The sequence below is a fragment of the Canis aureus genome, chromosome 6 (assembly GCF_053574225.1).
Source record: "Canis aureus isolate CA01 chromosome 6, VMU_Caureus_v.1.0, whole genome shotgun sequence".
Taxonomy (NCBI): Eukaryota; Metazoa; Chordata; class Mammalia; order Carnivora; family Canidae; genus Canis; species Canis aureus.
This window is the reverse complement of record NC_135616.1, coordinates 70629155-70642781: the sequence shown is the minus strand read 5'-3', so window position 1 is coordinate 70642781 and position 13627 is coordinate 70629155. Positions and strand designations below refer to the sequence as shown.

Below are 13627 nucleotides of genomic sequence, written 5' to 3'. Positions count from 1 at the left end.
GGCGGGTCACCGCCCCGGGAGATGAGGGTCCGGCGCTGACGGGGAAGAGCGGGCACCGCGGCGGCGGCGGCTCGGAGGGGCCCCGCGATGGCAGCGCCTCGGGAGGAGGCTGCGGGCAGGGCGGGCAGCGCGGGGAGCGGCCGCTGAGGGGCCGCCGGCCGCAGCGCGGGGCTGAGGAGGAGCGAGGCGCGCGCGGCGTCCGCACCCCCGCGCCGTCGCCGCAGTTGTCCAAACTTCGGGCTCTCTTCCACCCGCCCTCCGCGCCCGGAGTCAACAACTTCTTCACCCCCCTCCGTCCCCGCCCTCGCCTCCGTCAGCCCCGGGAGGCGGCGGCCGCGCGGCGGGGACCAGGAACCGCCGGCCCTGAGATGTGGCCGTGAGGCGGCGGCGGCGGCGGGCGGGCGGGCGGCGCGGAGAAGCTCGGCGGCGCCCGGGAGCCGGAGGGCGGCGCGGCCGCGGGGACGGGGACGGGGCGGAGGGGCGCGAGCTCCCCGCGCCTCTCCCCCCGCCTCCTCCTCCTCCTCCTGCCGCTGCCCGTTCCCTGCACGCAGCAGCCGGAGCTGCCAGGCGCCAGGGCCGCGGCGATGTCGTCGTCGTCGTCGTCGCCGCCGCCGCCGCCGCCGGCGGGGGCTGCCGGCGCCGCCATCTCGGCCTCGGAGAAAGTGGACGGCTTCACCCGGAAATCGGTGCGCAAGGCGCAGAGGCAGAAGCGCTCGCAGGGCTCGTCGCAGTTCCGCAGCCAGGGCAGCCAGGCGGAGCTGCACCCCCTGCCCCAGCTCAAAGGTAACCTCCGAGGGGGCCGCCCCGGGGCGGGGGGAGCGGGAGTCGCGTCCCTCGCGTTGCCTCCCGGCGCCCGCGCCCGCGCCCGCATCCAACAGGTTTGCTCTGCAGAGTTTGCTGCAGATGCCAGCCCCCGGCCCACCTGCGCGCTCGCTCACCTGCGCCCGCGCCTGCAGCTCTGCGGCTCAGCCCCCGCCGGGCGGCTCTTCGCGCCGGCCCGGGGCGCGCGGCGCGGCGCGGGGGGTGGGGGTGGGGGTGGGGGCTCCTCCAGCCTGCCCTGCCCTGCCCTGCCCTGCCCTCCGAGACCCTCCTCCGCTCTTCCGACGCTTGGCACTGCCCCTTTACTGCTTCAGTCGGCCGGGCGTCTGCGCGCACCCTCGCCTCCCCTTGCCCGCGGAGGGAGCGACCCCAGTTGTCACAGCGAGCGGGCCCTCGGTGGCCGTCCTGCCGCAGACCGCGACGGGGAGTCGGCTGCCCGGCACACCCGCTCCTGAAGAACGGGCGTGAAAACCCCACTCGTTCGTGCAGCGCCTTATTTGCTGGGTCGTTTAGGTTCACGTGGTATCGTTAACTCCGAGAGTGGAAAGACTCCGAATACTTCGTTGCCGGGGAAGATATAGACATAGATACACACACGTACACGGTAAAGTTGGGGAAGTTGCAAAAGAGTCCATAAATCCAGTCGCTTTGCAGCGGATTGGGAACTTGGTTCGCGAAGCAGGGATTCCAGGGGACCGCGTAGGTCTGGACAGTGATTCAGATTCGTGCCCGCGCGCAGGGCTTTGCAGGAGAGCTTGGCGCTCCTCGGCGCGCGCGTACTTTTCCCACAAGGGCTCAGGGGACTTTTAATAAAATGTTTCCCGGTGGTCTGGTTTATTCTTGGTGCGTTATTCTCTTTACATTTTGTAGTGTTCGTGTCTTCGCTTCTCTGTGAGAGAGAGAAATTCGCTCGGAACGAGAGGATAACCCTCCTAGATATTTCAGACAACTCTTAGCACAAAAGAAACCTGATAGAAATCTAGATCCTCTGTTTTGCGAGGCCTGGAAATTAAAGGCTCATGCTAAAATAGAATCGGCGGTGAGATTTTTCGATCCGTTTCGCCTCCTTCAAGGATAATCTGGTTCTGATTTCTCTTTGGACCTCGCCTGAGTCTGGCTAGGAGTCTAAAGAAAACCCCAGATCGAATCACAGTTGACCTGCGATAGATCTGGAACCCCGTTCAGACCCTATACTGCCCTGTCTTTTGGGGGTGCTTCTAAATCAGGGACCTCCACAGCCAGAATCCAACTAGCTTTTGAAAGGTTTTATTGAAGAAACGTGTAGCGTAACGTGTGTGGCTGCATTTGTCGTTTGCCATGCAGCATGCAAAAATGGTTAAAATTTACATATCATAGTCCTTGGTAAACCACAGTGGTAGGCATTGCCAAGATTTTAATTCTTGAGTGATATCATAGCTATAAAAGAATATCGTCTTACCTGTTAGGACATTGGATTGCTATTCATGGATTTCAGTTGTAAACTTAATTAAAACGTTTTTAAGTCATTGATTTTTTCCCATTAAATTGTGGAATTTCTCATAATCGGAAGTTTGCTGCTAGTGTTTTTCATATTTATTAAATTTGCTTTTTTAGTAAGGTATTGTGGGTCCTTACTATTGTCCTTATTAATGCATTTACTTTTATTTAATAAAAATAGTTGCATATTAAACATGGTTAGGAGATGGAGTTTTAATGCAGTTTTTAAAAGCTTGACAAAAATATGCAGAGCCAGTAATCCTTTTAAATTATATGGTGCATAGTTCAACAAGTTGAAGGTGCCATTGAGTTTTTTTTTTTTTTTACAGTATTTGGTCACTAGTGGAGAAAAAATAAAATTGGAACTTTAGATTAATTCTGCATATTTAACATGAAAATACAGTGTTCTTTAAAAGGAAAGTTCAGGTATTCGAGGTAAATTTATGCAAATATAATTGTGGAAATAAGACCCTTACTGGGATTACTCACTAATAAGAGCTACTTATACTCCAAATACCAAAAGGCTTGAAAAGTGCTTTTTAAAAAAAAAAAATCCAGTTTCTTCACATGGTACTTGGCAGTGTGCTTGATACCACAAAGTTGTGTGCTTTTTTCTGTCTGTAGTAGTTTTTTCCATTTGTGGTCTTAACAAAAACCAGTGGAAAACCCTTTAGTATGTGTATGAAAGAGAATTTTTCTTCCTGCTCTGAAATATAATCTTCCTGTGGAGAGATTCAGATATTTGTGGGCAACCAAGATCTTTCAAGTGTTTATACTAACCTGCTTATGTTACACTTTGTCCACATGGATCTAAGCTGGAAAGGTGCCAGCTATTTTCCTCAAAGCTTACTATGGGTAAGGATTAACAAAATAATCCAACTTTTTCATCTATAAGAAGTTTATTTGTGCAAAATCATTTACCAAGTAGGTTGCAGGATTTTAATAGGGAAAATGTTCAGAGAAAACTATTTTGTTATAGAAAGTTTTTAATAAAAAAGCCTTGTTAAAAGGATTTTTTAAAAAATTAGGACCTGCCATGTGGGTCCTGAAAATTCAACTGCCTGATTTGTATAGCTTAAAAAATTTTTTTTCTAAGCATTTTTAAATGTTCTTGTTATGTTAATTCTATAAGCTCCCCCTGAGAACTATGTACTAGAAAATAAAAACAGAGGCATTTTATCAACCTTTTTTTTTTTTCCTGTTTTTAAATTTAAGTTAATATAGGACTTAATTTTTCTACCTTAAACTTTTACTCTAGTAACAACAGTTAGGAAACTTTTAACATTAAGAAAATCTGTTATTCAAAATAGGGAAGTTTTCCAGCTTGTTTTAACCTATTTTGTTTTAAGTCTCTGGAAGAATTTATTTAGTAAAGTAGTAGCTGCTTTATATTTATATAACTCTTAGCATTTACAAATTGTTTCAGACTTTTTTCCTACAATTATAAAGCAGTATTGTATATAATAAGTGAAACAGTCCAAAGAGGTGGAGTAAAAATAGAGAATCCTTATTCTTGATATACCTTGCTTTTTCACACCTATTAAGGTCATGCTGTTGCATGACAAGCCATAGCTAGGTGTGTTTTTACAAACATTATATTTCACTGGGTCATCCCAGCAACTCTGTGCAAAACCAGTTATCATTTACATTTTATTGATGAGAATGTAGAAGCTTATACAGCTTAGTTTCAAGCCTGTGACTATTTATGTGATATTGCAACTGATATGGGTCCTCAGGTCAAATGATTTCAGTATTTTTGCTGTTAACCTATTTTATAAAAATTTAAACCAGTGTTGTAGAGTTGGGTTATTGAGGTCAGTCTTGGATCAAAGGTAAATTTCTAATCTTTCTGAGTTGTTTTGCTTATCTGTAAAATGGGCATAATATAGCTCCTCAGGATTGTGGGGATTAAGTGAAATAATGTAAAGTATCTAAAAATAGGCAGTGTTAGTTCCCATTGTCTTTGGTATTTGAAAGTCCTGATTAAGAATATTTTTTAATGAAGGACTCATATAAATAGTAAACTTTGCTAGTGTACTTCAAGAATGATTCTATTTTTAACCAGTTTTCAGAAATGATTTATGTGAAGTAAGGTGAAACTATATCATTTTTCAGCATAAGTATGGAACTGGAAATAGGGTGGGGTTAAGATTGTTTAAATTATTAAAAGCTGTAGTTAGAAGATTTTTACCAAGCAAAGTAGTTGAATTAACCAATAGAATTGTATAGATGTGCATTTCTCCTAAGAGACAGCCAGTAAATAGCAAAGAACAATGAAACTGGCTTTGAGATTGAAGTGAAAAATTTCCCAAGTATCACTCAGATTCTTTGTTGGTATATTCTTAGAAACTGGGTCCCAGGCAGCCTCCAGGGGGACTCAGCGATTTAGCACCGCCTTCAGCCCAGGGCTTGATCCTGGAGACCCTGGATGGAGTCCCATGTTGGGCTCCCTGCATGAAGCCTGCTTCTCCCTCTGCCTGTGTCTCTGCCTCTCTCTCTCTGTCTCTCTTGAATAAATAAATAAAATCTTAAAAAAAAAAAAAAAAAAAAAAGAAAGAAAGAAAAAAGAAACTGGGTCCCACTGGTACCCAGGCCAGTAACAGTGATGCTGATATGAAATGCTGTGCTTACCTTCAGGGAAAAAAATTTTTTTTCCCTTGATGAGGTATTTGGTGTTTTAGGATAACTGGAACAAGAATGCTGAATGATCTGAAGTTTCTTAACTATCTTAACTTTCTTGTAGTGGAGGAAACACTACCAACTCATCTTTTAAGATTTATAAGTCTTCTCAAAGTTACTATCATTTTCTATAAACCCCAAACCCCTTTTTATAGTTGGGTTGTCACTAAAGGAGACTTGAAATTCATCTGAATATATCAAGAAAAATGTTTGCAAAGGGATTTAACATTTTTGTCATTTTAGGATTATTTTCTGAAAGTAATGTCATATTTCTTCTAGAAGACTTATTTTTTAGTTAAATTTTAGAATATGTTTGTTAGAGAAATTGATAATGTAGTATCCTTTGCTGCTGGCATCTACATGAAGGAAAATTTTTCTAATTAACATGTACAGAATTCTTATTTAGGGTCAAATTCCTTTTCCCCCCAGTTTTATTACCTCCTCTGATCCTTAATTGAATTTTGGATTATTTTATGAAATGTCTAATTGACTAAAGTGATAATGCAATAAAATGTGTTTAGTTAAAATAGTGTGATCATTATTGGGATAGAGTGCTATCCTGTAAATAGTAAACTTGAGTTGTCTTTTTGCATCAGTTTAATCATTTTTATTTATGAGAATTATATTTTTCCGTGATAAAATAACAAAGATGAATTAGTTCTTAATGAGTTTTTGTCCCTCTTTGAATGACAAAGATAAGTTTATCAACAAAAATAATGTATTTGGGAAATAGATTTTTATGCTTTATTTTAGGAATTTTTTAAATAGTAAAAAGCTGGTAATGGAGACTAGCTTATTTTTATTTTTGTGTTTAGCACTCTGGTTCTCAACCATGTCTGTATACTTGGAGAGCTTTAAAAAATATCAATGCCAGGCCCATCCTCAAGAGATTCTAAATTAATTGGCCTAAGGTAGGATACAGGCATTTGTATTTTTAAAAGCTCCCAGGGTGACTCTAATGTGCAGCCAGGGTTGAGAATCACTAAGTTAGCATTATCTGTCTATTGATTTAATTCATTAATTGAGACTTTGTCCTTTTCTCTGATACTCATGGCTCATTACCCAGCCTATTAACATTTCCTGCCCTCACTTCACCTCCTGCTATTTACTTTTCACTCTCTTAACTTTGCTGCCCCCTATAGCTAATCAGCTCCTTTCCTTGAAGTGATGTTAGATTCTGGAGTTTTAGGTACAATGAGATGATTCTATAGGATTTTTCTGTAGTTACCATAATTAAAACTCAACTGTTACCATTTTATAATAGGTGGTCCATTTTTCTTTTCTCTGATTTTAGAGCTGTGGCTGAGTAAAATGAAAGTGAGAAGTAAAACGGGGTTTTAATCCCATCATTCAGGGTAACATGATGATTCCTACCACTTTGGATTGTAAAGCTGGTATTTGTTATGCACTAAAGGCATTGTTCTGCTTCTAGCGTATATGTTGAATATTAGATATTGAACCAATGAACTTTTCTTGAACTTAACTGTATTTTTGGTCATGCCTTGTACTTATTCAGTGACAAGAAATTTTTTTTGCACAATATATTTTACTTCTATCATCTTAATCTTGACTACAGCTTTTTATTGAAGATAGAACACCAAGGACCACTTATATTTCATGTTCTTGTTTTGTCTTTGGCCTTTCTGTTATGCAGTTTGAGTAAGACTCCTATTTGTTGATTTGTTTTTTTAAGTCAGTGTTCAGTTATGGAACAATGTTCTTTCTCCAGAATGAAAGACTTTGAAAGCAGAAGTCATCTGTGTTTTCACATCCTATTGTACCAAATAACAGTATTCTGTGCATAGTAAATATAGTTCTGTAGTTAAAATAACTCTTGTCAAATAAATTACCTGTTAGTTGTCTGACCCTCCTCCCTTAACACTCCTCCCCCTATCTAGTTATTGATTTTCTTTCAGTGATGTTTGTTCAGTGAAGTTTGATGCTATCAGCAGATTGGTTCCCTTCTGTTTTTTGTCTTTAAACATTTGATCTATTCATGAGAGACACAGAGAGAGGGGCAGAGACAATAGGCAGAGGGAGAAGCAGGCTCCCCAGAGGGAGCCCAATGTAGGACTCTATCTGAAGACCCCAGAATCACACCCTGAGCCCAAGACAGATACTCAACTGCTGAGCCACGCAGGCTCCCTCTTTTTTGTTTTTATAGATATAAATATATATCTATATTTTAGCTATATTTGTGTCTAAATATAGTTCAGGGATTTTAAGGAAATAAACTCTGGGCTTTTGATACCATGACAGTAAATAGTAAATGTAGGTTTAAAATGAAGGATGTTTGCTCTTGTATTTTATGCTTTGCAAATAACTGGTTTAAGTGATACGTAGGTAACATTATTGATAGATTTCCTACTAGGAAAGGTGTTGTGTAAGGTTTGTGTGGAAAAGTAGTACTGAATTGACTCTCAATCTGGACATGTGTATGCAAACATTAAATGAACTCAAATAATTAGTTTGCAGTAATTTCCAAATTTGACTTGCAATCTTTATAAGGATGTCCTTGAAGGAGATGAAAGGAACAGATTTTAAGTATATAATTACTTTTAATGCATTATTGTGTAACAGGGAACCTAAATGCATTGCTGAAAGAGTTTTACATGTCAGAGTAGGTTTATGCAAAATAAATTCTACTTGTCAGAACAGGATATTGACTAATAAGCAGTTTCAAAGCTACTTTTTATGTATATCTGTTTGAAGTCTTTCCTGAAGGAATTTGTTTATGTGGGCTTTTTCGAGTGAGTATTGGTGAATTTTAGAAATCTGCAATTTTGATCAGAAATCCTAAAGAAATGTATTATGATTTTCAGAGGAATAATTTGCTGAATATGATAGGCTCACATGATAATATTCAGAGAACCTATTTCTAACTTGGACACCGAAGGCAAGGGATTTCTTGGGAACACACTCCTCCTACTGGAATGGTGATGCTAATTGCAGCTACTATAACCTCACCATATTATATCTAGTTGAGCCTTCTGGTGGTGAATGGGACCTCGGAAGTCATTGTAGTTTAATCTCCATTGGGAATCAGTTTCACTCCTATTCAAAGTAAATAGCTTGTCATTTCATCAGGGAAGCTTTTTTTTTAACCTAGGGAGGAGGAAATATGGGGTTTTTAAGCTCTTAGATGTTTTCTCAGATTTTGCTTTATTAATGAATAAACTGTATGGGCAGTACGGAAAAAAGAGGTTAAATGTCTAAAACAAGAATTTTTTAATGGCTGGACTTAAAACTTGTAGTTCAGGAGTATTAGATATGACTTCAAAAATTATACATTTTCTCTTTTAAGTGATTTTGCCTTTGTTTCACACCCATTGGTAAAAGTTAATCTATAATTACAGCTGTTATCAGAAATTAGTGATTATTTGAACACATTGTTAATCTCATGCCTTTAAATTAATAAAGTGAAAAAGATGAAACCGTTTTTGTTGTAAACCCTGAATTTTGATTTAGCAAAACTGAGTGTTTTAGACAGACTTTTCTAATAATAAACATCTGCTGAAGCCATAAATTATAATTTCTGTAGGAATATGTATCTGCTTTTTTAAAAAGATTATTTATTTGAGAGGGGGGGAGACAGAGGGAGCGAGAATTCCAGACAGACTCCCTGCTGAGTGGGCAGCCTGACACAGGGTTTGAGTCCCACAACCCCAAGACCCCTGACCTGAGCTGAAACCAGGAGTAGGATGCTTAACCTCTTAACTGACTGATCTGCCCAGGCGCCCGTGTATCTGCTTAAAACTAACAAAAAACCCAACTTACACTACCATTCTTCTTTTAATTGGCCAGAGGAAAATTTTTGTTTGTCTGCTGTTAAAACTAGATATATATATATATATACTTGCTTTCACAGTCTGGTGCAGAAATATTTTCCTATTTTCCTCTCTTTGGTGTTCATAGTACTTAAAATTTAGAGATTAAAACTTAAATGGATAAGATGAATGCTTTTTAAAAAAATTAAATGTCTTTAGGAGCTTGTAGTTTCGTGGGGAATATAGACATATAAGGCAGTTTGAATTACTATCATGTTTTGTGATAAGAGTAAGCAGTAAGTGGCTAGAGTAGTATATGGGGGACCCAATCCAGTTTTGGTATGTAAGGAGAGAGATCAGGTAAAGTTTCCTGAAGAAAGCAGCAGGTACACTGAGACCTAAAAGAGGTGGTCAGCCAAGACAGATGGGGTCTGAGAGGTCCACCTAAAGGGTAATATGTGTAGCCCTAGAGGTGAATGAGTATAGCATATTTGAGAAACTTCCAGCAGTCTGTGTGGCTGTGATAAAGGATATTGTAACAGGGAACTGATCAGACAAGAGACTGATGAAGCAACAATTAGAGTCTATATCATAATCTTAATGCCATGTGCTGTGTTTACTCCTGATAATAGCACGAAGAGTGTATTGGAGGATGGGAGTAAGGATGTAAGTTAGGATGCTGACACAGTAATTCAGACAAGAGATGACAGTAGCCTTGTCTAAGGCAGGACTTTGTGAGAGGGAAAAACCAATGACGATACATTTCTAACTTGGGCAACCTAGAGGCATAAGAGCAATTTACTGAAAGGGAAGAAAAGAGGAAGATCAGATTTGGGAGAAAATGTTTTTTTGTTGGACAGGTTCAAAGTGAAGCTGTCCACTAGGAAGTTAAATATTTGGTCTACACCTAAACAGAAAGAGCTATCCTAGAGAAAACAATTTGAGAGTCTTTAGATTAAAAGTAGCATTTGAAATGATTCACGTAGAAGAAACCACTGAAAATGTGTGGAAAGGGAAGAGGCCAAGGAATACCATCATTTAGATGATGGTCACAGGAAAGGGGGTAATCTCAAGGCAAGAGAGACAGCTTGAGTGGAAGCAAAGGGAGACCGGTAAGAGTAGAGGCAAGGCAGTCACGGGAAGAGAATATTTAAAAGTGGGGGTGGGGGACTAGTAACATTGAAAAAGAGCTGTTGACAAGTCAAATAAGAACTGAAAAGTCTCCATGGGTTTAGTAGTCTTACTAACATTGGTGACTTGAGAGGCATTTCAGAGGATTGATACGAAATTCCTGTAAAGTGAGGAATGAATGAAAACTATTAAAGTCAAATTAGTAAGTATGGACATCTCTTTCAGGAAGCTTGACAAAGAAAAAAACTACATCATTAGCTCTCGGCTGCGGAACAAGATTTTTAGAAGGGGGACCAGTTAGATTATTTTATTGGGCAAGGCAAGACATGGCATGGCTTCGGCTAAGGGTGGTAGTAGTTGAAAGGAAAAGTAGAGAGATGTATTTGAGATGTATCTTAGATAGGACTTGTTAATTATTTGAGGGGAGATGGAAAGATAGGAATCAAGGGTGATTTCCAGGTGTTTTAGCTTGGACCACAGAATGGGTAGATCTACCACCACAGAGAAGGAATACATTGAAGAAGGAACCAGATATAGAGGGAAAAATCCAGGATTGCATTTTGGAAATTTGAGGTTGGAGATACCTTTTGGCAATCCAAGTAAGAATATCAAATAGATATTCTTTGGAAAGGGTGAATCGCAGAGTGCCCATTTGGTAATTTCTGTAACTTCTAAACATTAATTAGAAGATTTTCAAGTTTGCCTGTTAGAAAGTGGTCATAGTTTGGGATGTTGGCTACTTGGTCTTCTGGCCTTGTTGGGCTCATCTAGTCACTATTCAGTGGAATGTCTGTGTATACCAGATGGTGTATGTGTGAGGGAGATCACAAAATATGTTGGGACGAATGCATGAGTAAGGTTAGTGTTCTTTACTTAGTGTTTTCTGTGTTTAGACTCTAAGTTAACTGGTTTAAGACCTGAGATCTAGACCTTCTCACCAGCATTTAGGTAGTCAGTTCTTGGTTTTATTATTTATTAAATGAAATAATGAAGCAAAAGCTATTAAATTGACTTAAGGAAAAGCACCATTTTGTGTCATACAGTGATTTATAATTTTATACGGACTTACAATGTTTACATACAACCCTAAGTTAAGCATTTTGTTAAATCAAAACAGGTGGGTTGTATATTTGTGTAAGTCAGTATCTTATCAGTTAGTTATTGATTCGTCCTCCGTAATATTAAACTGAAGATATGTGTTGCCTGCACTAAAGCAATATTAACATCTTATTTTCTAACAGTACAAAGGAGAAATAATAGTAATTGAGCTTTGTCAAGGTATTGATTTCTTTTAGGTCCTGGGCAGGTAGACCACTACTGAACATAGTTTTTCTAAGAATCTTCAATGCAGAGGATTTTTGTTTCTTAAATTCCTCTGATATAAAAATCTTCATTGATCTTCTTTGGTGTCTCCCTTTTAGCACTTCCTCCTTTTTTTAGAGTAATGAAAACTTTTCATTGGAGAATATTTAACATTTGTTTTATGAATGAGTAGTGAAAAGATGAAGTGAATTTTTAGCACTTTTGTCAGAGCTAGGTTTGGGGCACCTGGGTGGCTTTTGTCAGCACTTTTGTCAGAGCTAGATTTATAATTTAGGGTTAAAGTTACAATCAATAATAAGCAGTTTTAATAAGTTATTATGGGATATCAAGAATTGATCAGATTGTCTACTTGTTTTTGCCTTTCTTTTGGAGAGTTTAGGAAAACTCTCCTATACAAGCTGTGTACACACAGTTTTTGAAAATTTGTATTTGTGGCCATATTAGCGTAGTCTTTCTGATCATCATTTCCCAGTTTGAGAGAGGAAATAAATTGAAGTAAGATAACTGAGACTTGGATATAAAAGTAAATTGGGCTAATTCATCTATCACTTTACTGATTTTATTCTGTAAAACCTCCAAAAAACAAATTGGATGATGTCATCTCCATAAGTAGTTTTCTACATAGATTTGTCCTTCTAGTGAATTAAGCAGCCTAAATTTGAATCCAAAGTGGAAATAAAGTAGTAAATGTAACAATGTACCTTTTAGGAGGTATTTAGTTTTAATAGTCATATTTCCTTCATAGGAAATTTCTATCATTCACTTAGGAAACTTAAAAATAACCCAGCTTTTACCTAGCTACTGAATACCCAGGCACTGATGTTGGTATTTTTTTTTTTTGATGTTGGTATTTTATATATTTTGATATCCTGTTTTTAATTTGGACCACATGGATGACCTTACACATAACATATTTTGATATTTTGAGAACTGCTTTTTTTCCTTTTTTCTTTTTCTTTTTTTCTTAAGATCTAGAAAAGTAGCTTCTCCTGTGGAATAGGAATGACTATTTTAGGATACAATACTTGCTGTGAGTCATGAGTGAGTTTCAGTTTTCATGGTTTTCTAAAATAAACTCACTTAACGACGTGCCATAAGAAATGTCATATTCTTAACTACCCTATTTCCTTTATAATGGCTTTATTATTTTTATAAAAACTTACAGACTTCACTGTTAAGTCAAAAAAGAATCTTACAAAGATAGAAATAAAAATTCTCAGAGAAAATGTCTCTTAAAATTTTGAGTATCTTTTTTCTTTTTTTGATTTTTATTTATTTATTCATGAGAGACATAGAGAGAGGCAGAGACATAGGCCTTCCATAGAGGGAGAAGCAGGCTCCCTGCGGGGAGCTGGATACAGACTCAGGATCATGACCTGAGCCAAAGGCAGATGCTCAATCACTGAGCCACCCAGGTGCCCCAAATTTTGAGTACCTTTCTATATTTTCACATTAAGTGGGATTAAATAATATATGCTGTTCTGTGTGTAACCCATTATTTACTTTAATTGAATATTATAAGTGTGCTTCTGAAAAGAAAAAATTAATTTAGATTTGTTTCTGAATACAGTTTTTATTTCTGGAAATACTAAATCAAATTACTGTAAACCTTGATTAGAAAAATTCCTTATATTAAAAGGAGAGGAAATCATTTCTAAGAACTATACAATCTATAATACAATAATAGATTTAATTTTATGGAGATTATACATGGATATCTTGGAAAACCTGATTAAAGGGATGTATCATCTTGGAAAATATTATATACAATATTGTGTATATAATTTGGGGGTTCTTTGATTCACCACCACCACCACTCTGAAGCCCATCTATGGTCTGATGGTGGAGGGAAGTAGGAGTGTTTTTGTAGACTTTGGGGCCTGTTCTAGAGACTTGAACAACCTTGTTAAGTCATTAGTCCCTTTCCTTAACACGGTAGCAGGTGTTTTTTAGGAGTTACAGGAGGAGTAGTTACCAGATGGAACCTCATCACAGTCATCAAAACTGAAAATAGCTTATAGAGGCATTGATCTGCAAAGATCTGTTTAATACTTCTTGTTCCCCCAAAATTCCAAATGAGAAACAAAAGGCTTCTAGAAATCTATTTTATTTAATGAATAACAGGATTTATATTCAAAATGAATCAAGCAAAAACAATGTTTCATAATTTATCAGAGAAAAAACCCAGATACCAAAAAACAAATTGAATTAAGCAGATGACACAAATATTCCATTTATAGACATAAATCAAAGCTATTGCAGGTTTGATCCCAGACCACCACAATAAAGCAAATATCACAATATAGTGAGTCAAATGAATTTTTAATTTCCCAGTGCATATAAAAATTAACACTGTACTATATAGTCTTTTAAGTGTACAATAGCATTGTCTAAAAATACCTACCTTAATTTAAAAATACTTTGTTGCTAAA

The 13627-nt window shown here is 38.8% G+C and overlaps 1 protein-coding gene and 1 long non-coding RNA gene across 3 annotated transcripts in view; one reads left to right on the top strand and one right to left on the bottom strand.

Moving 5' to 3' along the window:
• The window catches only part of LOC144316352 (uncharacterized), a 37251-nt gene extending 36221 nt beyond the window's left edge, over positions 1 to 1030 (bottom strand). The window contains exon 1 of one of the 2 annotated variants that reach the window (XR_013382271.1): positions 939 to 1030. This is a non-coding gene — a long non-coding RNA (uncharacterized LOC144316352). The remainder of the gene's footprint in view (positions 1 to 938) is intronic. The other variant, XR_013382272.1, reaches the window with a different exon arrangement.
• The window catches only part of PPP2R5A (protein phosphatase 2 regulatory subunit B'alpha), a 64328-nt gene continuing 51202 nt past the window's right edge, over positions 502 to 13627 (top strand). Inside the window, exon 1 of the mRNA XM_077902184.1 lies at positions 502 to 783. Coding sequence (XP_077758310.1) covers positions 585 to 783 — 199 coding nt within the window. The 5' untranslated portion in view covers positions 502 to 584. The remainder of the gene's footprint in view (positions 784 to 13627) is intronic.